This window comes from Geospiza fortis, unplaced genomic scaffold, assembly GCF_000277835.1.
Source record: "Geospiza fortis unplaced genomic scaffold, GeoFor_1.0 scaffold333, whole genome shotgun sequence".
Taxonomy (NCBI): domain Eukaryota; kingdom Metazoa; phylum Chordata; class Aves; order Passeriformes; family Thraupidae; genus Geospiza; species Geospiza fortis.
In genome coordinates, this window is record NW_005054347.1 from 3617414 (window position 1) to 3641643 (window position 24230).

Sequence of the window (24230 nt, forward strand, 5' to 3'; positions counted from 1 at the left end):
ATTCAATCTATATAGAAAAAGAAGAAATTGAGGTCAAAAGTTTCCTTTTAGTATGAATAGATATGATTAAAATTTGATTCTGCAATGTTAATCTTATCTCTGTAACTTCATTTGTTCAGACGCATTCTCGCAAACTCTGGTTCACACCATTTCTACTATTTGTTGCCTTTTGAACTTCAAGACAGTTGTTTTCTTGTTGAGTTTGGAGTGCTTTTTGTCTCCTTGGAAGGCAGGTGACTTGATTTCAATGTGAATACAGATATGTAGGCAGGAGCACAGAAAAATGTACATGAAAAGATGTCCCTGGTTTCACTGCCACACATTATTATATATTGAAGCATTTGAGAGCAGCTGTTAAGAAGGGGCTCTGCTTTGGCCTTTATAGTCTTAGGTTAAATCTTTATGGGCATAATCCTTGTCTAAGTCCTCTTCAAGCTATGGGAGCATGGAGCAAGTACAGTTACTTTCCATATGGATGACATCCAAAAATAGCTTGGTCATTGGTAGTCACTGTGACAGCTTCCAATTTGCTTGTGAAGATGACACTTTTGGAGGCCAAACTGTAGTTTTTAAAGAGTTTGTAGTTTGACCAGACTTAAAGTGGATGCCCATGGCGAGACAAAATGTAACAACACCAAAAATCTGTTGGAAGCATCCGTTCTTACTTTGAAATTGGGACATCAAGGCCACTTTTAGAAAGCTCTTGGCTTTCTGGCATGAGAAAGCTGAGAATTTCTAAAGTTCTGTATTTTTTTCTGTACTCAGTCATCATATTTGTCTCTTGTCATGTTCCCAGAAATAGATAGACCATTTTGATTAATGTTTTGCAATGAAAAAAACAATTCAATAAATCTGAGATAGACATGTCACATAGAAAGCATCAGTTCAAATAGTAATTTTTCACTGTAAGTAACAGGGAAATGTAACGAGAAGCATAAAGTGATAGTTGTAGTTAGGCCTGAATTCAGCTTCATTCAAGAAATTGGTTGAAACATGTAATTCCATGGCTTTTATTTTTTTTCCCTAAGTGACTAAGTTCCTCATCTCTAGACCTTTTGCTGGTTCAGTAGTAGAAAGACTTTGAAATGGGCTGTTTAGTAAGCAGTGATGCAATTGTTGGAGCTATTAAACCTGGTATTACATTTCTAAGCCAATCCTATTATCTCAGTATTTCACAGATTAGAATTAATTTGAATTGATCTGAATAACACCTCTAAAGTTGATAAGCAGTGTTATTCCTACATAGACTTTGAAACTGAAGTAAGAGTCAGTGAAGGGGCTTGTCAAAAGGACACAATGAATTAGTGCTGCAGATAGGAATTTAACAGAAGTTTGGGCTTCCATTTCATATGATCAGTCCTCAAGATTGTTTCTCTCTCAAGCAAGATCAAGGAAGCCAGTAGACCTTTGCTCTGGTGTATGTGCCAGTGGGAAGTGAAATATCAAGAAGGATCCAGTCTGTTCTGTGTCCTGCTGGTTGAGCTTTTGTATGAGAGCAAGAGCTGACCCTTATCTCTGTGACCAGAGATCACCTGCTGTACCAACCTACTGAACAACCCAAGGCATTTACCTAGTCCTAGGTCAGTGAGAACCTGTAGATTCTGCTTTATTTTTTACTTCCAAATGAGGGATGACATTTCAATCAAAACCAAACCACATTTACCCTTTTCTTTACAAATCATGAAGACCAGATGTAGCATCAGACCAACACTGAAAAAGCTGAAGAAGAACTTTCTAGTTAGGTGAATCAGTTAGATGGGCCAGTATACAATTATTTTTAAACAGTTAATCTGCTCTTCATTTTCTAGATGCAGAGTTAGTTTACAAGCAACAGTAATATAGATTGATTTTTTTTTTTTACTGGAGAATAGTTGGCTAATTCTGCATCTGTAATTAAGACACCAGGGGGATATTTGTATTAGTCTGCTGCAAATATTGAGTACTGTGATGTGATTACCTGAAAATCAATACTTCAGAAGTGTTTCACTTTGCTTTCATGCTTTTTCATTGAAAGGTCATATGCCTTAATACTGCTAGAGCAGCCCTTGGCAGAGAATGTCCGTGGTCTTTATCTTCAGGGCCTTCATTAATTATTCTCTGGAATTCTAAACTTTGTGATCTTATTGCTTTTAGGGAGAGGAAGTGGAGGGAGAATTTTGCTATGCTGTCCATGGGTTGACTAGCACTACTTCCCCAGTGATTTTGCTGTTGGGAAACATAAAGTTTTTAATGATTTTTCTAGATTATAAGTTTTGATTTTTTTTCCTAATTCAAGTAACTATGTGCTAAACTAATTTGTTTTGAATCAGACACGTATTTGCAATACCAGAACTTGGGTATCTGTTAAAGTAGGTTTTTAAGTGTTTTTAGTACTTCCTTTTCTGTAAAATGCCTCTGTGCAGTGCAGTGGGAGTGGATCTGGAGCCAATTAAATTTTTGTCTAAAATAGGATCTTTAGGTTGATATGTTCTTATATAACCTGATTTTCTGTTTCTTACAATACTTGGAATAACTACACCATTTGAACATTCTATGTTACTTGTTCATCTCAGATTTGCTGGTTGATTGGGTTTTTCCCCTCAGAAAATGTCAATCCAAATGATCTAGCTATATCACAAAAGACAGATATGCTTTCTTTCCCACGCTAGGTGAGTTAAATCTTTGGTCATATGTCTTATATCATGTATAACTCCCTCCTACCAATACTTCTGGTACTAGGATCTAGTTCTTCAGTCTAAGTGAGGGTTGTTGTAGCAAAAGGAAAAGTTTTTCTGCTGGAACAGTGTACATAATTAATTTCATCAGATAATAAGGAGCTGTGGAACTTAGGTCAGGGTGATGTTTTTAATAAGGCCCACTGGTGTTGTTCAGTGCTACTCTGATTATTCAGCACCTTTTTTTTTTTCATTTTCCCTTTTGTTTTTAAAGAGAATTTTAAATTTGTCCTTACGTAATTTATTTTCTTCTCTAAAATGGAAAGGGGCATTGAAGAATCACACACAAAAAAATACATTTGTTACTTGACCTTCAGCTTTTTCCCCTGGAATGTCTAACTTTGATGTTATTAGTATTTTCCACAAATATTTCCACAAATATTTCTTTTAATCTCAGGTTTTATGAGGTTCACAAATTAAAACAGTTTCATGTCTGTTATTATCACAAAACATGTGTCATATAAATGCATCAACTTACTTACAGAAGAATAAAATGTTTAGCTCACTGATGAGAAACTTAGTCTTACAAGTCAGATACTTTACGTATTATTGCTTCTTTGGTTGGAGAAGAAGCCTGATGGGTAATGAAAAGGAGAAATAAAATCCTGATCATTTACAATAGCAATTTCCAGTGAGAGCCAATAACCAAAAAAATCTGAGGTCTACACAGCTCCATAGCATTTTGCATGCCATGAAGCTCCTGAGCTAAAAGAATATGAGGGAAAAGGAAAGAAAGTTGCTCAACACTCCAGGAACCTCCTTGTCCTTTCCTGAGTAGTGCTGGTACTCACGTGCCTCCCTTTCTGTCTCCTGATAATAAATTAGCTGCATGATCAGATGTGCTGGTTCCAGAATCAGATGCAATGGTTCCCTAGCCCTCTCCCAAAGTTTTCCTAATCTCACCAGCTCCATCATTGAATGTAAGGGTTGGCTTAGCCTGATGAGAGCAATAAAAGAGGCACCTGGTCTGATAAATAGCTTTCTTTTCCGCTGGAGTGCGCAGTGTCTGGCAGAATCCGTTCCTCTTCCATTCATTAGCTGACCCCTATGCATGCGTTTAGTGCATTTCTTTTCTGTATTTTTTTCTGTACTCAGTCATCATGCTCATCTCAGGAGAAGCTGCACCAGCTGCCCTTTCAGCCCACGGCAGATGAACTTCATTTCCTGACAAAGCATTTCAGTACTGAGAGCATCACTGATGAGGAAGGGCGCCATTCTCCAGCCTTGAGGCCTCGGTCTCGCAGTCTCAGGTGAGCTTTGGATTGCTTGTTGAATTTTTTAAGATGTTGGACACATTTATTGAATTTCTATATGTGCTTTCAGATCAAAGAATAGTTGCTTGTAGTTGCTTTGTTACATGTGTTTGAAACTTTTAATCAGCATTTAACTCACCTCATCTGATCACAAAGGATTTTTTCTCACATTGCTGAGCTTTTGGATTGCAAAGTGGTTGGTATGCTCTACTTTTATATTTGCACAATAACTCTATGAAAACATGATCAGGAAGTGTCTCAAACTAAATGCATAGGGTGTAGATTTCCTTTAGTGAAGTTTCTTCTCAGAATTTTGCTGCAATATCATAAGGATGTGGTTATAACCACTTTTAATAACTTTTCTGGCAGTACTTCAGAGTAGATAAAGTCAAAACCTTAAATGGAGTCGCACCCCAGCACGATTTTGTAATAGTGCTGAAAACGTTTCTGCTGTATTAATAGTTGAATAATTTTACTTTTGGTTCAGAGAACTGGTTGTTCAAAGATACTGTCCAGGTTATTTCCATGTGTAGTTGATTTCTCCATACATAAAACCAGAAGCAACTACAATTTCATCTTTCACAGAATTAAAGAATAGCTAAGGTTGGAAAGAATCTCTGGAGGTCATTCTGTGCAAAACCCTATTCAAGCAGACTGCACAGGGTCGTGTCCATATAGCTTTTGAGTAACTTCAAGGACAGAGATTCCACAAACTCTCTGGGCAGTCTTTCTGCAGATCTCTAACACTTATGTGGAATAAATCCACAAACACTTTGAATTATGGCTAAAGCCTCAAGTTGTTGCTATGCCTTTAGTGCTGGACCAAGTGAATGAAAGTCTAGGGAAAGTCTAGACACACTTTGTGAAAGAAAAGGGTTGAAGGAGGTGAAGTCTTCATTCATCTGAGGATGTTGGAGGTGGATATCACCTTTAAATTAATGGGCAATATTCAAAAACTCTGCCAGCTGGAATTGCTGAATCGGTGTCCCCAGCTCAGGACTTGGGTAGGAATTTGTAAAAGTAGGAAGTGAAACAGACCAGGATAGTAACAAAACCCATGGTGAATATCTTGTCATGGCAGAGCTGACCTTTCAGGATTATTTGTAATTATTTGTATGTTCTGAACTTCAGTGCAGGCTGCAGGGTAATTGCGTATGGACCTGCCAAGTGTAGTTACACAGTAATCTACAGGAGCAGGTGAGTACTGTGGGTAGTGGCACACTCAGCCAGAGACCTCCTCAGTGCCATGTAGTGTAGTGAAGACTAATGATAAATTCTGTACTAAGTCCCTTTGAACCATAGTCCTGCCACTGATAACCCTGACCCCTGCTGAGTAGTGTAACTGTAGTGGCACCAATTCTCTAGGGGTGCGGCAGCTCCTGTAGACACACATGCTAAAGGAATGATTGTCCTCTAACACAGGTGTCATCCTGTTGTAGAAGACACTTCTGCTAGTGCAAGAATGATATACATGACCATGTAAAGAGCCCAATTTTATTTTCTTCCTTGTTAATATGGGTTATCAGGTTGCAGAGAATTTGCCTCTGTGAGCCTATTTGAAGCAGACTGATCACAGAGTAGGTTTATAATTTGTGGTGAGATGAGATTAATTCAGTGTGTCATATAAGTGATTAATCTTCTTCTCTTGAATACCTTTTCTGGTTCTCTCACTGTTTTTTAGTGTGAAAATGTCCAGACTTATTGGTATTCCAAAACTTAGAATGAAGTAATTTAATTTTTTTAACTCACTGTGCCTCATTTGGTTTTCATTTTGCTTATTGCCAGTACTGTGATGCTGTGTGACTCTAAAGCACCCTTGCCACTACCAAGCATTCATACTGGCCCTTGTACCTCCAAGGAAAATGGACAGGTCACTCCAACCAACTGTTTCAATGTTTGCAGGAGCAAAAACCCTCTCACAGAGGGCAGCCTGTGCTTGTAAACAAATACTGAAACACATGCAGACCAGACATTGTTCACAGCACAAAGCTTGCTTATTTATTTGCCCATACTTTAGAATTACCTCACTTGGTGAGAAGATATTTTCACTTACTTAAAAAATAAAAGCTGAGAACAGCTTTTGTTTTTCAACATTGAATTCAATTAAGCAGTAATTTCCTAAAAATGTATTTTTTCACTCAGTGATCTTGTTTGATCAGCTTTAATGAAAAGCAGATGAACAAAATACATCAGACATTTCCTTTAATTGGCAGCCATGGCTTTATAATTTAAAAGATGGTGTCATAGTTAATGTGTATTCATTTTCCTTCCTATATGACTGCAGCCTTACATCTGTTTTTGAGAGAGGAAGTGGCATTTGGAGATGTCATTGCCAAATGCTGAGATTGTTTTTTTGTCTCTGTAATACAAGATATTTTTAAAGAAATGTCAGATGATCCTTTTATGCTCCTAGGTATAGAATATTGCCTAGATGTAACTTTTGGAAAAATACACTTACTTCTTTGAAAATGTACCATTTTCTAGCTGCAAATGTCCTATTCAGAGCAGTCTTAATGATCAAACTGGATGATGACTCTAGCAAAGTGTGCAGTCATGGAGGGTGCACTGACAGGTTGGTAGCACCTCTGCTTTGCTTGAGGTGTTCTGCCAGTGTGCCTTGAAGATACTCATCTTTTATTTAATCATGCCTTATTTGAAATGCCCAGAATTTCTGCCCTGAAGAAATGGCACTGGTTCTTTCCTAGCTGCTTTCCTCTGTAGGGGGAAGGAGGGAACAGGAGACCAGCACTGGAATGCAGAGGTGTGACATCCTTATAAAGCTGCTTGCAAAATCCAGGAACCTGTTCTCTCATCTGTCTCAAAAAAATCCAGTACTCACGTGCTCAGTCAAAGAACATATTTCCATGTGACCCACCTGTTTTGGTGCTTGTAGTGTGTGTTCAGTAGAAGAAAAGACTTCTTTATTACCTGCAGAAGTAGTTCCTAAATATCATCTCTCAACTGTTCTCTCTCTCTCTCTTTTTTTTTTTTTTTTTTTTTTTTTTTTTTTTTTTTTTTTATATATTCAACTTTAAATTTTTTTTTAATAATGCAACCTTCAAATCTTTCAAGTTATTGACCAACAGGGAGATCCCCAGGCTACATTTGTTTTGTTCAGATCAATCCTGGGCATCACCTGAACAAGATTTTTTCTCCCTGGAGTAAAACGCATGAAAAGTTGTGAATACTTGCACTAAACTTGGCATCATTACTCTTTTTAAGTTAAAGAGATGCTGCCTTCCATCTTTTCCCAGTTCTCTTTACTTGTCATCTTTAGCAGTTGCTCACATGTGGGAATGTGTGGAGAATGTCAGAGATAAAAGTAGAGTTAACTAATAAAGGCTTTTTTAGGAGCTGCCTTTGTGCAGTCACTCAGCCCACCAATCTGCCCATTTTTCTTGATCTCTTTTTGCATTTCAGGATAATGTTGTCTAGGTAAAAAGGGCAGAAGATTGTTGCAGTGAATTTTTATATAGTTGAAGTAGATGAGATCATCCTTCTTCATCTCTTTGCAGGGTAGTGCTTTTTAAATGCAATCCCCCAGCCTGACTTTTAGCACACTGGATCCTGCTGTTAAGAATATACAGACAAAACAACTGGAAAATACCAGAAAAGACTCCTGATGATAAAATGCCCAAGAAGCAATAGGTGTTGTGAAAACCAGTGGCCCACATAGTCCATTTTTATCTTTTATCCTGCAGGCTGTAGGGCTCTCTCATCTCAGTGCACTTCAGAGGCAGCTTTAACCACTTGAGTAATCGTGGTGTGTTCATCCCTTCACGCTGCTCTCAGACAGGGCCATCCACCACAAGCTGTGGAGCAGGGATTCACATCCCCATGGATTTGGGGAAGGATAATAGTTTTATATTCTACAGCACAAGGCACCTATTCCTCCTGAAAACACATTCTAACTGCATTACAGATTATGTTGGTCTCTTTTTTCTCTCTCAAGACAGTGTGTCCTGTGAACTTGATTTGTAAAGGTTCTTCAAAGTGATTGGTTTTATATTTATTAACTTTTGGGTTCACTCACCTTTTTCATGGTTTTCTGTTATGAAGAAAACTGGGTATCCTTATTTGTTCTTTGCACTGCTCATTACTCCAACTTTGTGCTTTCATTCTAAAGCAGTCTCAGTCTTTGCTGGCATGCATAAAACCCCTGAAATATTGGAAAGCAGAAGTTGCAGCCCCTGCTGCTGGGGAGTTTTCTGACTTCTAGTATTAATGTAACTTTCATTACCTCAAAGATTTAAATATTTATTTCTTGGGAGAATAGGAAGGCTCACCTTCAGCAGAAGGCTTATCTTAGTGCCTACTTTATCCAACTTTAGCTCTCCAGTTTTCAAATTCCTTATTTTGTGAGTCTGGAAATGACAGAAAATGAAAGCCTATAGTTTTAAGTTTCCCATGAGAACTGACTTTGGTCATATCCTGTATATACAACCTAATTAAACCTTTATATGCAGTGTGAAAGCAGAGGGAAACAGTGCTTTCAGCTTTTTTCTTTTTCCTAATAAGTACAGCTATCATAGTGAAGGAAAAATTACCTATTCATAAACATCTCCGTTTTATTTAGTCACCCTTACACTAGATTTTGTGAGATTTAAGTTACTGCGTAAATGTTGCTCCTCAAAATAGCTCTCTATAAGCTATTTTCACTTTGAAGCATCAGATAAGGAGACATGAGTTTTGACAGGTTTAAGGCAACAGAAATCTTTGTGGGAGATAGATATCCCTGAAAATCCACCTCCACGTTGTCTCATAAAGTGGAGGAAGCGTGAAGGAGGGGAAAAGAGAGAGTAGTTTTTCATTCTGCTGTTAAGCTTAAGGGGACAGATATTATTCTTCTAATGTCTGCTCTGCTGAAATGAAAAACTCACTGACAATAATCACTTCTTTGACCTACCTGTCTGCACCAAGAAAAGGGAAGGAGCCTGCCTTTTGTCTTAAAATGTTATGCACGTGCACAGCGTGTGTTCTCTGTTTTGCAGAAAATAGTCTGTTCTTCTGTGAGGCTTGAAATGTTAGACTGGTTTGGTTCTGCCTGTGAAATTTTTGGTGCTGGATAAATGTGTGAAGCTTTTGCATTTGAAAAGATGTCATGCCAGTAAAATGTCTTAGACTCCTTTTATCTTATTTCTGAATTTCCTTGTGTTCTCCCTTGGTGGCATTCAGTTATCTGCCCAGTCCTTGTTCCTTTTTCAGCTGGTTGTGTCCTAGAGCTGCTGTAAAGAACCTGGCAGTGCCTGTCAGGCAGCCTTTAGTTAGTTAGTCAGGTATCCAGCTAATTAGTTCCTTAGTTTCCCAAGCTGAGGATCAACATTAAAAATTACGGTGCAGTATATTATGTTGCAGTCTTGCTATAGTCAGCTAAACATTTAATTTGACCCGGTATATTGTGCAAATTTAATTTGGGTGACAACATGCACCTTGATCCAAAGTTTTATCCAGAGATTTTTGGGTATTCTGTTGTTTTGGTTGGTAGAAAGTGGTAGAAGGTGAGAGACAAAAGTGCAAATGCCCAAGGAAGCACTCTCTTGCCTATAGGTGTGCACAGAAATTGTTTCGTAAACAAAAGCAAACACAGTAAATTTTCCTATCGTGGATCTCCCTAAGGAAATGCTACATCTGCTGGCAGGACAGCTCAAGTAGCCTGATTTCTGCAGAGCTCTTAATTTCCTGTATCCATATGAATAAAGTGCCTTGAAAGCAAAAGGCAAAATCCCTCATGCTTTATTGTAGCCCTAAGACAGCAAATACTTAAGCATGTGCAAATTTTAGTGTTAAATTGAAGTATGTGTGTGCCTCAGTATTTCTGTGTAAGTATCAAAGGACTTATATATACTTGTAATTTATACCTCACTTAGATCACACAGAGAAAAATTACATCAGAGAAAAATAAATTCTTCAATAACTGTGTTCACCAAGTCCTCCAGCTCCATATGAAGTACCAGTAAACAAGTGTGGTGTTTGTGTCAGCATGTTTGGTCTTAAGAGAAATAAGGATGAGGATAGCAGGCTAAATGTGCAGGGGAATTTGCTTATAACTCTGCAATTTAAGTGTTTTTACCCGAATGTTTAATTATGTCATACATTACATATGAATATAGATGTAAGTTTCTTTTTAAAGAAAATTCTTTGTGATTAAAAATAGCTATCTACCCAGCTAAGGAGAGTTGATGAAAATGTCTTTTTACTTGCTATTCATAACATCCAAATCAGTTTTCTTCTTCTTCAACATAAGGATTCAGTGACAGATTTAATCTGAAGTGCATTTTCTCAAGCTAAAGGATAAGCAGTAATAAAAACAAGACATGATGTAATTCATGGAATTTCAGTACAAGGCATGAAAAGAGTTTGATACTGCTATAGTCTGTGACCCAATGAGTTAAATTTTCTTCGAATTGTTAATATATGTTGCCAAAATAATGTTTTTGCTCTAAATAGGTTAGCAGGAAGGTAGTAACTGTAATGCATTCCAAGTCTAAAATGCATTTATTCCATTTAGAGAGATCGATTTCATCCTTCACTAGAAAGTTTGAAATGTTTGAAGGCATTCAAGATAAAATTGTATCTTTTGACATAGAGTATTTTTAGGAGTATTTAGTACTCTTAAAATCATGAAGGCGATGATCATGTAAGATGCCAAATAATTGAAGCCCTTGTTTATCTTGAACGTTGAAATAAGGTAGCTGGAGCGATGAGCTGCTGCAGGCGATCTGTAGCTGGGGATTATCTGCATTACCTCATCTGCCTGTCCTTGGTGGCAGGGTGAGTCAGAGCCCTGCATACCATCAGATGTGATGAAACAAGATGCAACCCTTCTTTAAAAAACCCACCCAAACAGTAACATAAATGCAGCTCATCAAGATTTACTGTCCTGTTGGTTTTTTTTTTTTGCGTGCCTTAAAGTTTCTTGCTAACTGTGCATAGATGCATATGGATCCATGGTGTAATGTGCATCAAGGGAGTGCAGCTCTCATAAAAGAACTCTGTCCCTGTTGCCTGTGGGATTTATTTTATATGTAAGATTTAGCTGAATAACAGTGCTCCTGCAGTATCCTTCAGACAAAGGAAAACAAATCTTCCCAACTTCCTTACTTCCTATTGCCCTGCTCTCTTCTGGCACTGGAGACTCCAGAGCTCACTGTGATTTCTTTAGGAGTAGGGCTGCTCCTGCTGCCACGGAGGGCAGTCACAGGATGAGGGGAATGGCAAATGTATCTGCAATAAACACCACTGGGGTTTTGCAAGCTTCTGTGTTAGGGTTTGCATTCACTGGAAATGAAATAGGGGGGTTTCTGCCAGAGCTTGTGTGGGGACAGGGATGTCAGCATCTCCAGGAGGCTGCAGACTGCCACTGCTTGCCAGGATCTTCTCAGAGGTCCAGCATCTGCACAGTACTGAAGTGAACTCAAAGCTTTGGAAGGGCTACAGTCAACGTGGCAGCATTATGATCAGCACTGGCTTTTGAAGTTTTGGTGTGATATCTGTAAATGATAATGTGATTTCTTTTCTCCTCCAGCCCTGGTCGCTCTCCAGTTTCCTTTGACAGCGAAATAATAATGATGAATCATGTGTACAAAGAAAGGTTTCCAAAGGTAAAGAATTACTTTTTGAATAATCCATTCAATGAACTTGTGTCCAAGCTCGGAATTAGTTTGTAGTGCTGGTTGGAGAAGGAGTCCAGCTTTTACATCCCATTTCCAAGCAGTGATTGAGAGTTTGAAGCTGCCTCCTCATCTTCATATCTTAATTCTGCAATAGAAGAAATAGATTTGCTATATGTAGAGATTAGGATGGAAAAGGCTGAATTGGTTTTTTTTGTTTGCATTTCATATTTGCTAAATTTTGATGTCTTCTATCGGCACGAGAAATTCTCACAAGAGTGAGAAGAAGAGCCATGCCTTGGCTTTTTAAAAAGCTGGATAATGAAACCTGTGGAAGCAAGTTAAAAGTCAAAATCTCATTGAAATGAGTGTAAAAGATTGTGTATCCCACAGCTGTTGATATGGCCATTCCTTCCTGTTCCACCACCAGCAAAAATAGATGTTTCTCTGGAGACAGGATATCAGGGCTTATAGTAATAGAAACGCTGCGTGTTTCTTGCTTGGGGCAATGATTTTCAGCTTCCACTGTCTTGTCTAAAAGTTCTGAAAACTGCCTCACATCTTACATCCTTACTTTGGAGACCCAGGGAGGAATACAGCCTCAGGACCAAGATATTTTTGTGGTCATTTACATTTTCAGAAAGCATGTTTTGATTAATTTTTGTTATTTGCTCATGTGAATATAACTTTTGCCTCTGATGTGCTATCTTGATTCTCAGAAAACACTACTGTATTTTGGAATATTTTTTAAGCCTCATGCAATTTGATATTGCAAATGTTTCTTTAGCACCCTACTTGTTTATGCTTTAAGGTCTGCCTTAGTAAAATTCAGGAGTAATTTCTCTTTATTCTGCACTTTTAGGCCACGGCACAGATGGAAGAACGGCTGGCTGAGTTTATTGCCTCCAATGCTCCCGAGAACGTGCTGCAATTAGCAGATGGGGTCCTAAGTTTCATTCATCATCAAGTTATTGAACTGGCCAGAGATTGCCTAGATAAATCACGTGAAGGTCTCATTACTTCTCGGTACTTTTATGAGCTGCAGGAAAACTTAGAGAAACTTCTCCAGGATGTAAGTGCCTTCTGGAAAGTAGAATATATTATTTTGATTGAAACTTTAACCAATAAGCCAGAGCTTTGATTTAAGGAGAGACAGTGTGGATTCCAGGGGAGGGGCAGCAGGTGGGGGCGTGTCAGGAGATCTGAGATGTTCCAGTCTCCTGGAAAAGGATCTGCTGTGGGTGGATTTAAGTAAATTACTTCACTTATGAACTTTGTTTGTACAGAAATTAAATGTGAATATGAGTAAGTCAAAGGCAGTCTTTACCATTTATGAAAATTGTGTTTATTCAGCTGAACAAAATTACTGAAATTTTTTCTCATAAACTTCAGGACTCTGAATGACTTATTAATTACAATAGTGCCTTCAAGGAGTGAAAACACCATAGTTATTAGTGTTGCTGTAAATTTTTCACAAAAGATTTTCTTGAGCTGAACGTAATCGAGTTGTGGGCTTTTAGTACTTGGATGTGTTTTGTGACATTCAAAGCATATGAAAATACACAAGGGGGCGTAATTTTAATGCAGTCTCAGTATGCTTCAGCTACTCATTAAAAATTGCTCTTTCCCTTCAGCATGAAAACAATATTAAATTTCAAACATCTCTTAGAATTTATGCCATAACTGTCTGTGCTATTGCCAATTGCTAAGTCCAGACCTCTGTTTAGGAATATCTTCCTAATCCTCTACTTTAATGATACAGCAAGCTGAAAAATCTGATTTTATAAATATTGCATTCTCAGACAGCAAATATCACAGAAACACCTGGAAACAGAACATCTGAAATACTTAGTTTTCTGTTATGATTTTAATTTTATTTTATCTTTACTGATAAGTTTGCCAACCCACTGGCATGAGTTGCACTAGATTGTGTCCCTTTGCAACTTTCAGACATTAGAAAAAGGCAAATGAGTAAAAATACTATATTAATATACATTTGTTGTATTAAAAAGCTTTATGAAAGCTACAGGAACTTCCCTTGTATCAGCTAAATTTTTTGGCTGCCCCATTTATGTAAATGTGGCTGTAATTTTTCTGGTATTCGTTATGCTTGAGAGAAAAATGAGTCAAGTTTGGATCTGTGGTGTTCTGCTTGGATGGGGAATATAATTTTGACAGACTAAGAGAGGTAGGGAATATCTTTTGAGGGTCTATATGATTGTCTGCCTATTGGATATCAGTAACCACTTGTGGATCCCCTTCTATCTCCAGACTCTGGAAGCAGAGTATTTGCACATGTCAGCTGTGAAATAAGGGATCAGGTCTCTTTGGGTGATGGTTTGGAAGTTGGAAAGTTTTCATTAAAAGTGACTTTGTATGCTCAGCAAAATCCCTTAGTTTCAGGGGCACAGGGGGACTACACTGTGTTTTACTGCTTTTGGTAGCAGATACTTGGAGCCTGAAATTCTCCCTCTCCCTGACTTTCCTCCTGTGTGTGGACAGTGATTTCTTACACCATAAGGAACTGAGAGAGCCATAAATTAGGGCTGGCTACTTCCAGTCTGCATTTTCAGTCCTGTCTTCTGGCCTGAAGAGGTTAATCAGGGTCTCGGAGAAGGTGTGGGTCAGATAAATCAGCTTTTTCCTTTTCTCCCCTTTCCCTCAGAACAAATCCTCAAAATACACTCCTTAAATGTCCCTTCCCCCTTTATCCTACAGGCATTATCCTGCTGCTCTGAAGTACTGGGAAAGGTGTCATTGAACTGTGATTAGAGGAGATGCAATGGTCATCCCTGAGCTTGTTCAGGAATTGACATTTGGGGCTTTCTTTCCTCTTCCTCCTTAACATCTGCAGAATGGGAGTGAGAGAGGGGTCAGCTCTCCTGTTTGATTGATTTACTCTGGGAAGTAAGGTGAGCTAGAGGTGATTAAAGGAAAGTTTAGAGAGGCAGAACAGGCTGGGAAGGAGGAGAACAAAGACATTAAAGACCTCGGAGGAAAGCCAAAGGCTTCATTCCACAGCTTTCTCATTTGGTTTTTTTTTCCTGTCCTATGGATTTTCTGTTCCTTAGTTTATCTTTTAGATTTTAATATTTAAGAGCTACTTGTTTCCTCTGCTTGCCTAGACTGTGCTTTGCACTTCAGGCTGCATTCTGCAGGGAAATAATTGGAACATTTTAGTCAAAATATATAGAAATTGGTGATATTATTTCCTTTGAAGGACTCACCTGGAGCATGGGACATTTTGGAGTCAAGTATAAACTATTCTAAATTTGATGGCAGGATCTTAACCTTTGTTTAGGTTGTAAAGTATCATAAATAATAGGTACATAAATAGTACCAATTAGAAGGTAATTCAAAGAGCTGTTCGACTTGGGAGTTGTATGGTCTGTGTAGGAGGCTGTGGAGTTTTATGGTATATTTTTATAACATACTGAAAGATCGGAAAGATGCTTTATTGGTGAATAATGAGGCCAGCAAGTGGCAGAAATATCCACAGATTTTCTTACGATTTTATTGTGAGAGAATGGATTCTCTCTCATAAAAATTCTATTTAAGGTATTGATTCTAATACCTGGTAACAAACTAAACTTGCACAGCATTTCAAACCATAAAATGGAAACTTGATTTAATATATTGTACTTTGAGTAAAAATGTAAAACAGACTGTTTGGGTATGCAAATAATGAGCTGTTTAAATGCACCAAACCAGAAAGCTTTTGGAAGATTTTTAGATCCTGGCTTTTGTAATAATATGCCAACAGATCTCATTAGCTATGGCAAATGAGATCTTTTCCCTTGTTTGGAGCATGAAATACTGTCTTTTAGCCAGAAGAACTTATCACATCATTGAAATAATCACGAGGTAAAAATGAATTTAAGAGATTTTCTTCATTTTGGAAAACATGAACTTGAATGCTGCACTTCACATCAAAGTAGAAATACAAAAAATAAGATAAAGCACTGATATAGAAAAGAACATGTGACATTAAGTTCTTTACCTGTTACCATGGGTTAGAATCTCAGGTTACTGAGGAATAAAAGGTTATAGGCAGTTATTCCTGGGCTGAATCAATAGGGTAGAAGTAGCCTAGGTGTAGCCAGCAGGAAGGTGAAGGATTACAGGTGTTTCTGTGCTTGAAACAAAAGGAGCAGGGGCGGGTATGAGCATTCTACAGCAGTGACTGATGCTGCATATTGGCAAATGGATATTCTGGCTGGGGCTGCTTTCTTAGTAGGAGCCTGAGTGTAAATTTATCAGTCCTTGGCTTTGCAGGTCTATTGTTTTGGTTTCCATCAGTATATTAGCTCAATTACAGCATTGTGACTTGCATATCCCAGTTATTGGTCCTGCTGAAGCCCAGGGGAGGACAGTGATTTTAATTTCATGCCCCAGCAGCCACAGTTAGTGACGGATGGGTCTTTCAGAGGAGGGAATCGGTTTGTAAATTACCCATCTCCACCTCCTGTGCACGTGTCACTAGCAGTGTATGCAGGAATGGCATCAGCCCCTGCCCAAAGCCCTCCTGGGGACGCCAGGGGAGCCCTGAGGTGCCACCAGCAGCCCGGAGGCGGCGCGTGGTGCTGGGGACGTGCTGCTGAGGTGGCACAGTTGGCACCTGGCTCATGGGAGCAGCGGCTTGGCTGGACACACCTCCTGCTCCAGGGCTCTGTCCGTGGGACACTGGGGACAGGAGTCCGTAGGGATGTCCGGGCTGTCCTGTGGGAGCAGCAAAGAAGAGGAGGCAGTTGCACTGAGGATCCTGGAAGAGCAGCGCTGTGCAGAGATGATGGCTGAGTGGCTGTTACAAGTTGTGTTTGGTTTTTGTAAATGCTTTTTTTCTTTTTCCTTTTGCTTTTCTGTATCATTTGGCAGTCATGGTCTAGCTTTTCATTTTCAAAACAGACACCTGATTAAACTAGCTGAATTTTTAAATTGTTTTGCCTGGATTGTCAGAGATGAGAAGAGGAGAAAACAAAAGGACTTGATTTAAAAGACTAAGTTCTCTTTAACAGTACAAATGGGTGCAAAATGATGAATTATAGCTATTATATTATATTTTTTGCATAACATAACCTATGTGGGGGGGAGAAAAGAACTTTCCAGTTGCATGGCTCAAGTTTGAAATAACACAAAGTTGTTGATGTTTTATCTATTTATTCCAGTGCAGCTAACCTCTGGTGATCTGGAATGGCTTTTAAAATATGAAAGCATTAATTTCTTTCTAAAATTCATGTTGTAACTTGTAAGTTTGCATAATGCATTAGAGAGCACAAAGTGATTATCATTTTTATTGCAATTATTTTCTATTTTATAATTTAAAAAATCTTCTAATTAGGAAAAGAAATCACAACTTATTTCAATATTTCTAAAATAATGTACTGTCTTAGGCTCCATAGCCAGGAAGGACCTCTGATGTTGTTTTTAGATAATGAACTAGTAGGTACATCATTCTCTTCAAGGTTAAAATTCTAGCCAGTGCTAACCAGTGCAGAAGGACACAATCATTCTATTCTGACTGGTGTCAAAATGAAAAATAATGAACGTCTTAATATTTTTTCTTTGGCAGCAGAGTATCAGAGATATGTTATGTAAGATGCTGCTTTTGTATTTCCAATTCTGAATTTCTGCTCCCTGTGTTTGTATTGCTCTTTTAGGTGGTCACCAGTGTGATTTGACTTCTCAGACATATAATGACATATAAATATGTCTTTTTCTTAGGTGATTCTAATGGACAAGATTAAATGAACCTTTTAGTTTATTGCTGCTTGCACTGTTGTTGATAAAATATGATTCTTATAAGTAACTGGCTCATTGCCAGCAAAAGCTCATTTATTAAGTTCTGGACTCTATATTTGTGGCTGTGTTAAAGCACATTTTTTAGACCTTGGGGAAAAATAGCTGTACTTTGTTTAAGAGTTTTTGCATTGCCATTTTTTTATCACTCTGAAATGAAATACTATTATATTTCTGCTCCAGAACTCATCATGTAGCCATTGTGTGCTTCATCAGGAGAAGCATAATTTCTGAGGGTTTTTTGTGTCGCTCTTTTTTTTTTTTTTAATTATTATTGTTTTGGTGTGTTTGGTGTTTGCTGTTGTAAAAAGACATCCCATCACACAAATACACACATACATGTTGAAAATAAGACTTCAATTTATACTGAAATCTGGTGAACTAACAGACATATGCTCTTTGCTTATCTGCTTGGACCTACATAACATACAATGCAATGTTGGAGTTATTCAACAGGATTGATAAAACTGAAAAAGGAGAAACTGAGATTGGGTTTTTTCTTGATGATGAAGAGAAATTCTGGTGCAAATCCTAGCTGAAAGTAAAGCTCAGAAAAGTGTCTGTTAGTGATTACCTAGATGTCAGTGTTGTGTGGAAGGTAACATTGAAAAAATCAATATTCATCTGTTCATTTTAAAAAACTGAGCCCACATTGTATCTATTATAATTGATAGGTGATATAATGCAAATAGAGCCTTTGAAATATCTCTTGCATGATAATGTGAGTCAGATGTGATGGAAAAGCCCTGGCGTCCCTGAGCAAGCTGAGCTCAGCCTGCCCTGCCCCAGCCGTGCTTCTGCTGCTGGACTGGTCACTGAGCTGGTGATTGCCTTTAGGATGTGGGACAGAGAAATTCAGAGTTCAGTGCCGGCCCCTGACGTGCTGCTGTGCTCCCCACAGGCCCACGAGCGATCCGAGAGCTCCGAGGTTGCCTTCGTCACGCAGCTGGTGAAGAAGCTGATGATCATCATTGCCCGGCCAGCGCGGCTGCTCGAGTGCCTGGTGAGTGTGGGCCTGGCAGGCTCTGCACAGTGCTGTGCACTTGAGGAGATAAGGGACACAAAGCCTTCAAAAGAGACCTTTACATGCTCATTAAACACTGATGAAAAATAAATTGATATTGAAAAAGAAAAAGAAGTACTAAGCGGCTTCTGCATTAATATGGAAGTAGTTCTGCAATGGACTGTCAGCTGCATCAGCAGCTAAATTATGTTTTAGTATAGAGTTTATGGCTGAGGGGCCAGATGTAGCTGTCAACATCATTCCATGCTACTTGATGCCACTGGATGTTCCTCATGTTGTTAATAGCTACTGTAAGGAGCCTGTAAATGTCTCTATGGGGTGTGCCCGGTGTCCAGGGTGCCGTGCTAAGGAAGAAGTTCCATGACATAAATGGTGTTTGGGCTCTGGGACTCAAACCCTTCCTGTAGACACAGCAATTGGTGAAAACTGGTGCCAGGTTTTCCATTTGTGAACACACAGTGGGATACCCCTGTGTGAGACCCAAGGAGATTTGGGAACTTGGGTTTGAAATCCTATTTGAATCCAATGCTATTGGAATACAAGCAAAAGCAAGTCTCACTCCTTTTTAACAACTGAATTTGGCTACTACTACTACTAATGCATTTTTTAAAAATTTAATGCTAGAAAATGGTGAAAATTTTTAGGCAATTCCAGTGAAATAGACCACTGTGTTCCGAAGTTCTGCAACTACAAAAATATTTCCTTGGTATGGTGGAAAAGCAGTTTGAAAACCTGTATTCTCACTGTCATGCCATTGCAAAAGAGTTAATATAAACCTTCAATATATGTAGAAAGAGGTGTACACAATTGAAAGGGTTCAATTCAGTGATTGTATTTCAAAAGGATGTTGAAAAATTAATGAGAATGTAGGGAGGAAGTTGGCTGCACAACCAGCAGGACAGATACATTCACTTACTGATTCCAGAAATCTCCACCAGACTGCACTGAAAATCCTGGCCACAACTCCATTCAAACTGGGAATTCCTTGGTTTTCAAACCATGTTTGTGATTTAGATGAGTTTTTGTGACTCCCGCTTATCTTCTTCCAGCACTTCTTCAAAATTTATTTTGGCAGCGAAGGCAATGGAGAAAGGAGATAAATTTAAACTCACTGTGTTTGTATTTGCTGCATTCACCATTGTCATTTTTTTGCTTGTGTACACTCATCATCTAGGAAAACACTGAACCTCAGAAAGCCTTGGGAACCTATATCTGTACCTGCTGAGTTCTAAACTCAAGGCAGCTCTTAGCTGCAAATCAAGAGATCTCCAGGTCCTTCTATGCCTTCTCCACCTGATGTTCTGCAAAATGAGTGGGAGCAGGTGAAAGCAGCAAAGTCACTGAGATTTGAGTAATGAATTGAGTAATGAATTCCCAAGTATGTAGTGACAACCTTGACAATCAAGTGGCCAGACTCCAAAGGATAGAAATAGTATCTGGATTGTGGGTTAGTCTTACCTGTTTTTTTCAACCTGCATTGCCTTTCTAGCAATTTTTTTTCCAAATATTAATTTTACTCTGATGACATGAAGAACTAAATACTAATGTTCCTTTTGTCTCATAAACCAAGAAATATAGTAATGGATAGTTAACTGATTAAATAGTTTTTGAGAACCAATTTTCATTTTTATCTTTAACATACCTTTTTTGTAATTCAATCTTTGGCTTCAATTATATGTGAATTTATAAAAAGTTTTTCTACTATTTAGTATTAAGGTCAACTTTAGTAACACAGCTCGTTTTTCTTTCTTCCTTGTAAATGAAATAAGTGTCCATGTAGACACTTCTTGTGATGATTGTGATTGTTTCAATGCAGTCAAAAACATTTAAGTATTCCAAAGTTCAGCTATTTGGCTTCTGTCTTTGCATTACCTGTTGGACTATGAAATGTTTAATGGCAGACAATCTCTGAGGCTTCAAGAAAATGATAGTGTGGTTTGTGCATCTCTGAAACTATCTTTGGGGAAAAGTATCTAATTTTTTTTGTTTGTTTATTTTTCCATAGCACCCACCTCCCTTTAGTAGAGTTCATTCTCCTGTATTCAAATGATTAAACCTACCATAAAGAAGTCAGAACTGGAATTTATATAGTTCCTTTATGTTTTGTATGTTTGGGTTTTTTGTCACCAAGTTGTTTTTTCCCTCTCTTTTACTCACCAATGAATGACCTGCAGTTGTTCCTCAGGAAGTCCTTCCTTGGCTCCACCATCCCTCTCCCTGCATTCTGGTGACCATCTCTCTCTGTGGTCCTCTCTGGTCTGGCTCCTGCTCTCTGCCACTTCTGGGACTGTTGATTAGTCCTTTTCCAGAGGAGTGGGGAAGGAACTTTGTTTCTCACATTGTTGCTGCCTTTGGTGATAGCACCTAACCAAGCAGCATTGCTTGGAGCAGTCATGGAAAAGTGCATCTGATCTCTGTTCAGGTCTCTTCACGTCATTACAAGCTCTAATTTCCTTTTCTTGTGTGCAGTTCTGTGCTCTTTTTCTCTCACGTTGCTGACCACACAGCAGTTCTTTACTGATGCCCTCATGTTACCTGTGCATGCTCAGCTGTTTGCTCAAACTCTTCCCCTTTCACCCTCCCATTTCACTGGAGAATTTTTGAAGAGTGTTGGCGAAGCTGCTCATTGCTGGTGAATGATGAGGTTTGTAGTGGGGAGAGCTAAAGTTAACTGGTGAACTTGTTCCTAAGCAGAGTGCTCCTGCTGCCCAAAGCTTATCTTTTGTTTCCTGCTATATCTCTTAGTCCAGTGCAAGAAATCACACCTTCTATAACCTTTTCTGTCCTGAGAGATCACATGCACCATGACTGAGTTGCTAAAGTGATCCTGTACTATAGAGTACAAGAAACACGGCAGCAGTACTTCTTATGAAGAAAGTTGTTTTATTAATAATTTTATTAGCAGTTGCTGAGGTTAGGGTGGTGGCAGGATTGGGTGGTGTATGGCTTGATCAGAAGTGACAACTGACAGCAGGAAAGGCTTATCTTGGGTTAACTCACCTGTCATATGGAAGTGGCAGAAGGTGGTGCCTCAGTTCTCATCACAGACGTCTCAATGTGACAAAACTGGGAGTTGAATCCACACATAACACTTACGTTAACAGGACCTTTTGAAAGTTTGGGTTTGGTTTGTAGAAAGTCCCTACAGTCCTTGTTCTGTTTTGATTTGCAGATCTAAACCTGTGGACGCCCCTTGGGATATAACTGTCTGTTGGTTTTGCAGAGCAGAGTAGGAAGCTTTGCCTTGCTTGTTGTAACTGGAAATGTTCTGCATCACTGCTGAGCCCAGAATTACCTTTGGATGTTTCTGAGGATTCCCCTCTAAGGGGGAGAAACCTTCATAGCTGTAAAGCTGTATCATTTACCTCTCTCTGTGTCTCTCACTGCTTTGCTGTAGGAGTTTGATCCTGAAGAGTTCTACCATTTGTTGGAAGCTGCAGAAGGCCATGCCAAGGAAGGGCAAGGAATTAAATGCGACATTCCTCGTTACATTATCAGCCAGCTGGGACTCACCAGGGATCCCCTGGAGGGTGAGAACTCTTCTTATGTACTTTCCAAACTGTTGAAAGCATAGTCAAATCTCCTGGTCACTACATAGCTGAAGGATGCTTTTATTTTATTGATTGAATTTCTAGGCCATTTTCCCTTATTTTCCTGTTTGCTGTCAAATTCTAGACTGTCCTTTTCAGCCCTGTGTCTCAAAGGAATGTTGCTGGGGTAAGGATGGCACATCAATAGTGACAGTTCTTTACTTTTAATGTTAATAATATCTCCCTGTATCATAGCTGAAACAATGTTAGAAAACAGCTTTAGGATTTAACTGTTTTCTCTGTGCTATTGGACAGCAAAAGTAAATTTACCTGTTATTTTTCTGATCTGCCTGGCCTGCTAGTGACCTGGTTGGAAAGTATCCTGTCATCCCACTTGATTGTCCTCTCTGGGAAAAGTGTGTTTTTTGTGGTTTTCCATGAGATTACCACAATGAGTATGAATTTTTAGCTGGAGGTGAGACTGAAGGTTTACATCTTGTGTAGCAGCCAAGCCAAAGAGAGCAATGTAAGGACAGAAACAGCTTTTCTGCAAGGTGCCAGAATTGCATATGGTTAACTTAATATAGACATACATTGGCCTAGAAGATTGTAACTTTAGAATTAGTGAGTTAATATTTCTGCCTGGCACTTTGCTGGCTGAAATGACAAGTTTTCTGAGCATGCACAGCTTGTTCAGCAACAATAGAAAGTGTGACAGAGACTGGAGGTTACTGCAGAATATTTCAGTGATTGAACTATGCTTCTTATTACCTCAGGAGAGCATAATTTTAACATAAATTAGTAGTCTGGCTGGGACTAGTTTAACTTCTCTGGTGTTTACTGGAATGACAGTGACAGGTTGACTTCAAGTGAAGAGCTCTTCGGGAAAATTTCTACCAAAGATTGCTAAATGCAATTTAATAGCATTTGTTGAAATCTGACATTAAAGGGAAATTTCCTTTGATCCCTGTCATGGGAGAGAACCTTTCCATTGCTAATTCCCCTTACTAAAGTCAAATTTTCTTTGGAAATGTGGGGAGATGTCAAGGTGCCTTATTTCGTTTCTGTAAGGAGGGCACCCAGAAATGTCAGTGATGTCTGTTCAGAGCCTCGTAGCTAAGGCAGGATTTGGGCTTGCAGAGTTTACAGCATCTCCTGTAACAGCTGAGTAGCCCAAACTAAGTGACTTTCCCCTGTTTGCTGCTGCTCAGTGTTTTGCAGAATCAGCCACATCCGTGGAGGGCAGCTGTTTGAAATGTGATGCTTTTTCTTCTTGGAGCACAGAGATGCCACCAGGCTACATGCAGACATATATGTGTGTAATAGGTTGTAATATTAACTAGACAGCACTTTCCCCAAACATGCATTTATTGCTTTTACTTATTATAGAAACTATCTAGAGTAAGTCAGGCTGAAATTAGAACAATTAATTATATTCATCTTTATATATAATACTGCCTGCAGCATACAAGATGTTAAAGGTTATCACTGTATAATTAGGGTGACTTTTTACAGAGGGAGAAAATGTCCTTCATCATCTACATGCACCTCTTAAAATCCTGTTTTTCCTGCATAAACAAAGAGAATAGTGTTTGATTGAGATCATTAGGAGTAATCTTTCCTCTTTCTTTTCAGAAATGGCCCAGTTGAATAGCTATGACAGCCCAGACACTCCCGAGACAGATGATTCAGTCGAGGTAAAGCAGTAATACACTCACTCTGTCTAGCACTTTTTTTTTCTCTCAAAAGAAGTAGTCTACAGTAAAGAATTAATTATAAGGCAGAGTAATTGTAATTTAAAAAAAAAAGTGCAGACATTTAAAAGCTCATATTAAAACTAGAGTACATGCTCATAAAAATGTGAAAATCTTTATCCAGTGGTGGTAAAATGCTTAAAATGTGCAAATAGGCATTATTACCAAGTTTTGTGGATTTTTTTAAATTTTTGGAGTTAAAAATGAAAATCATCTGGAGGTATTCTCTATATCTACATTTGTAAAATGTGATGGGTATTGAAAAGAGTTTACTTTAGTAAAACCACTGGAAAACTTTAATTATGTAACTGGCTAGGTTTCAAAGATCCTTATTTTATTGCTTTTTAAAGAAATGTAATATTAAGGAAAGGCCTGAATCTTACAGTCCACTGACTTTTTGTGCTGATAATTTGTGGAGGGAATCTGCAAACACCATATGGATACCGAAAACTGTCCTAAAGCTGAGGACTCCAGAAATTCGGAAATGGATTGAGTTTGAGTCAATGAGTGCTAAAGAAGAAAAGGACAAAAAGAAACCCAAGTAGAATT

The 24230-nt window shown here is 38.6% G+C and overlaps 1 protein-coding gene across 1 annotated transcript in view; it reads left to right on the plus strand.

The window, feature by feature from the left end:
• Positions 1 to 24230, plus strand: part of MAST2 (microtubule associated serine/threonine kinase 2) — a 165380-nt gene that overhangs the window by 112997 nt on the left and 28153 nt on the right. Inside the window, 6 exon segments of the mRNA XM_031058677.1 lie at positions 3810 to 3964; positions 11493 to 11568; positions 12440 to 12649; positions 18275 to 18376; positions 21795 to 21927; positions 23563 to 23624. Of these exon segments, the coding sequence (XP_030914537.1) occupies positions 3810 to 3964; positions 11493 to 11568; positions 12440 to 12649; positions 18275 to 18376; positions 21795 to 21927; positions 23563 to 23624 (738 nt within the window).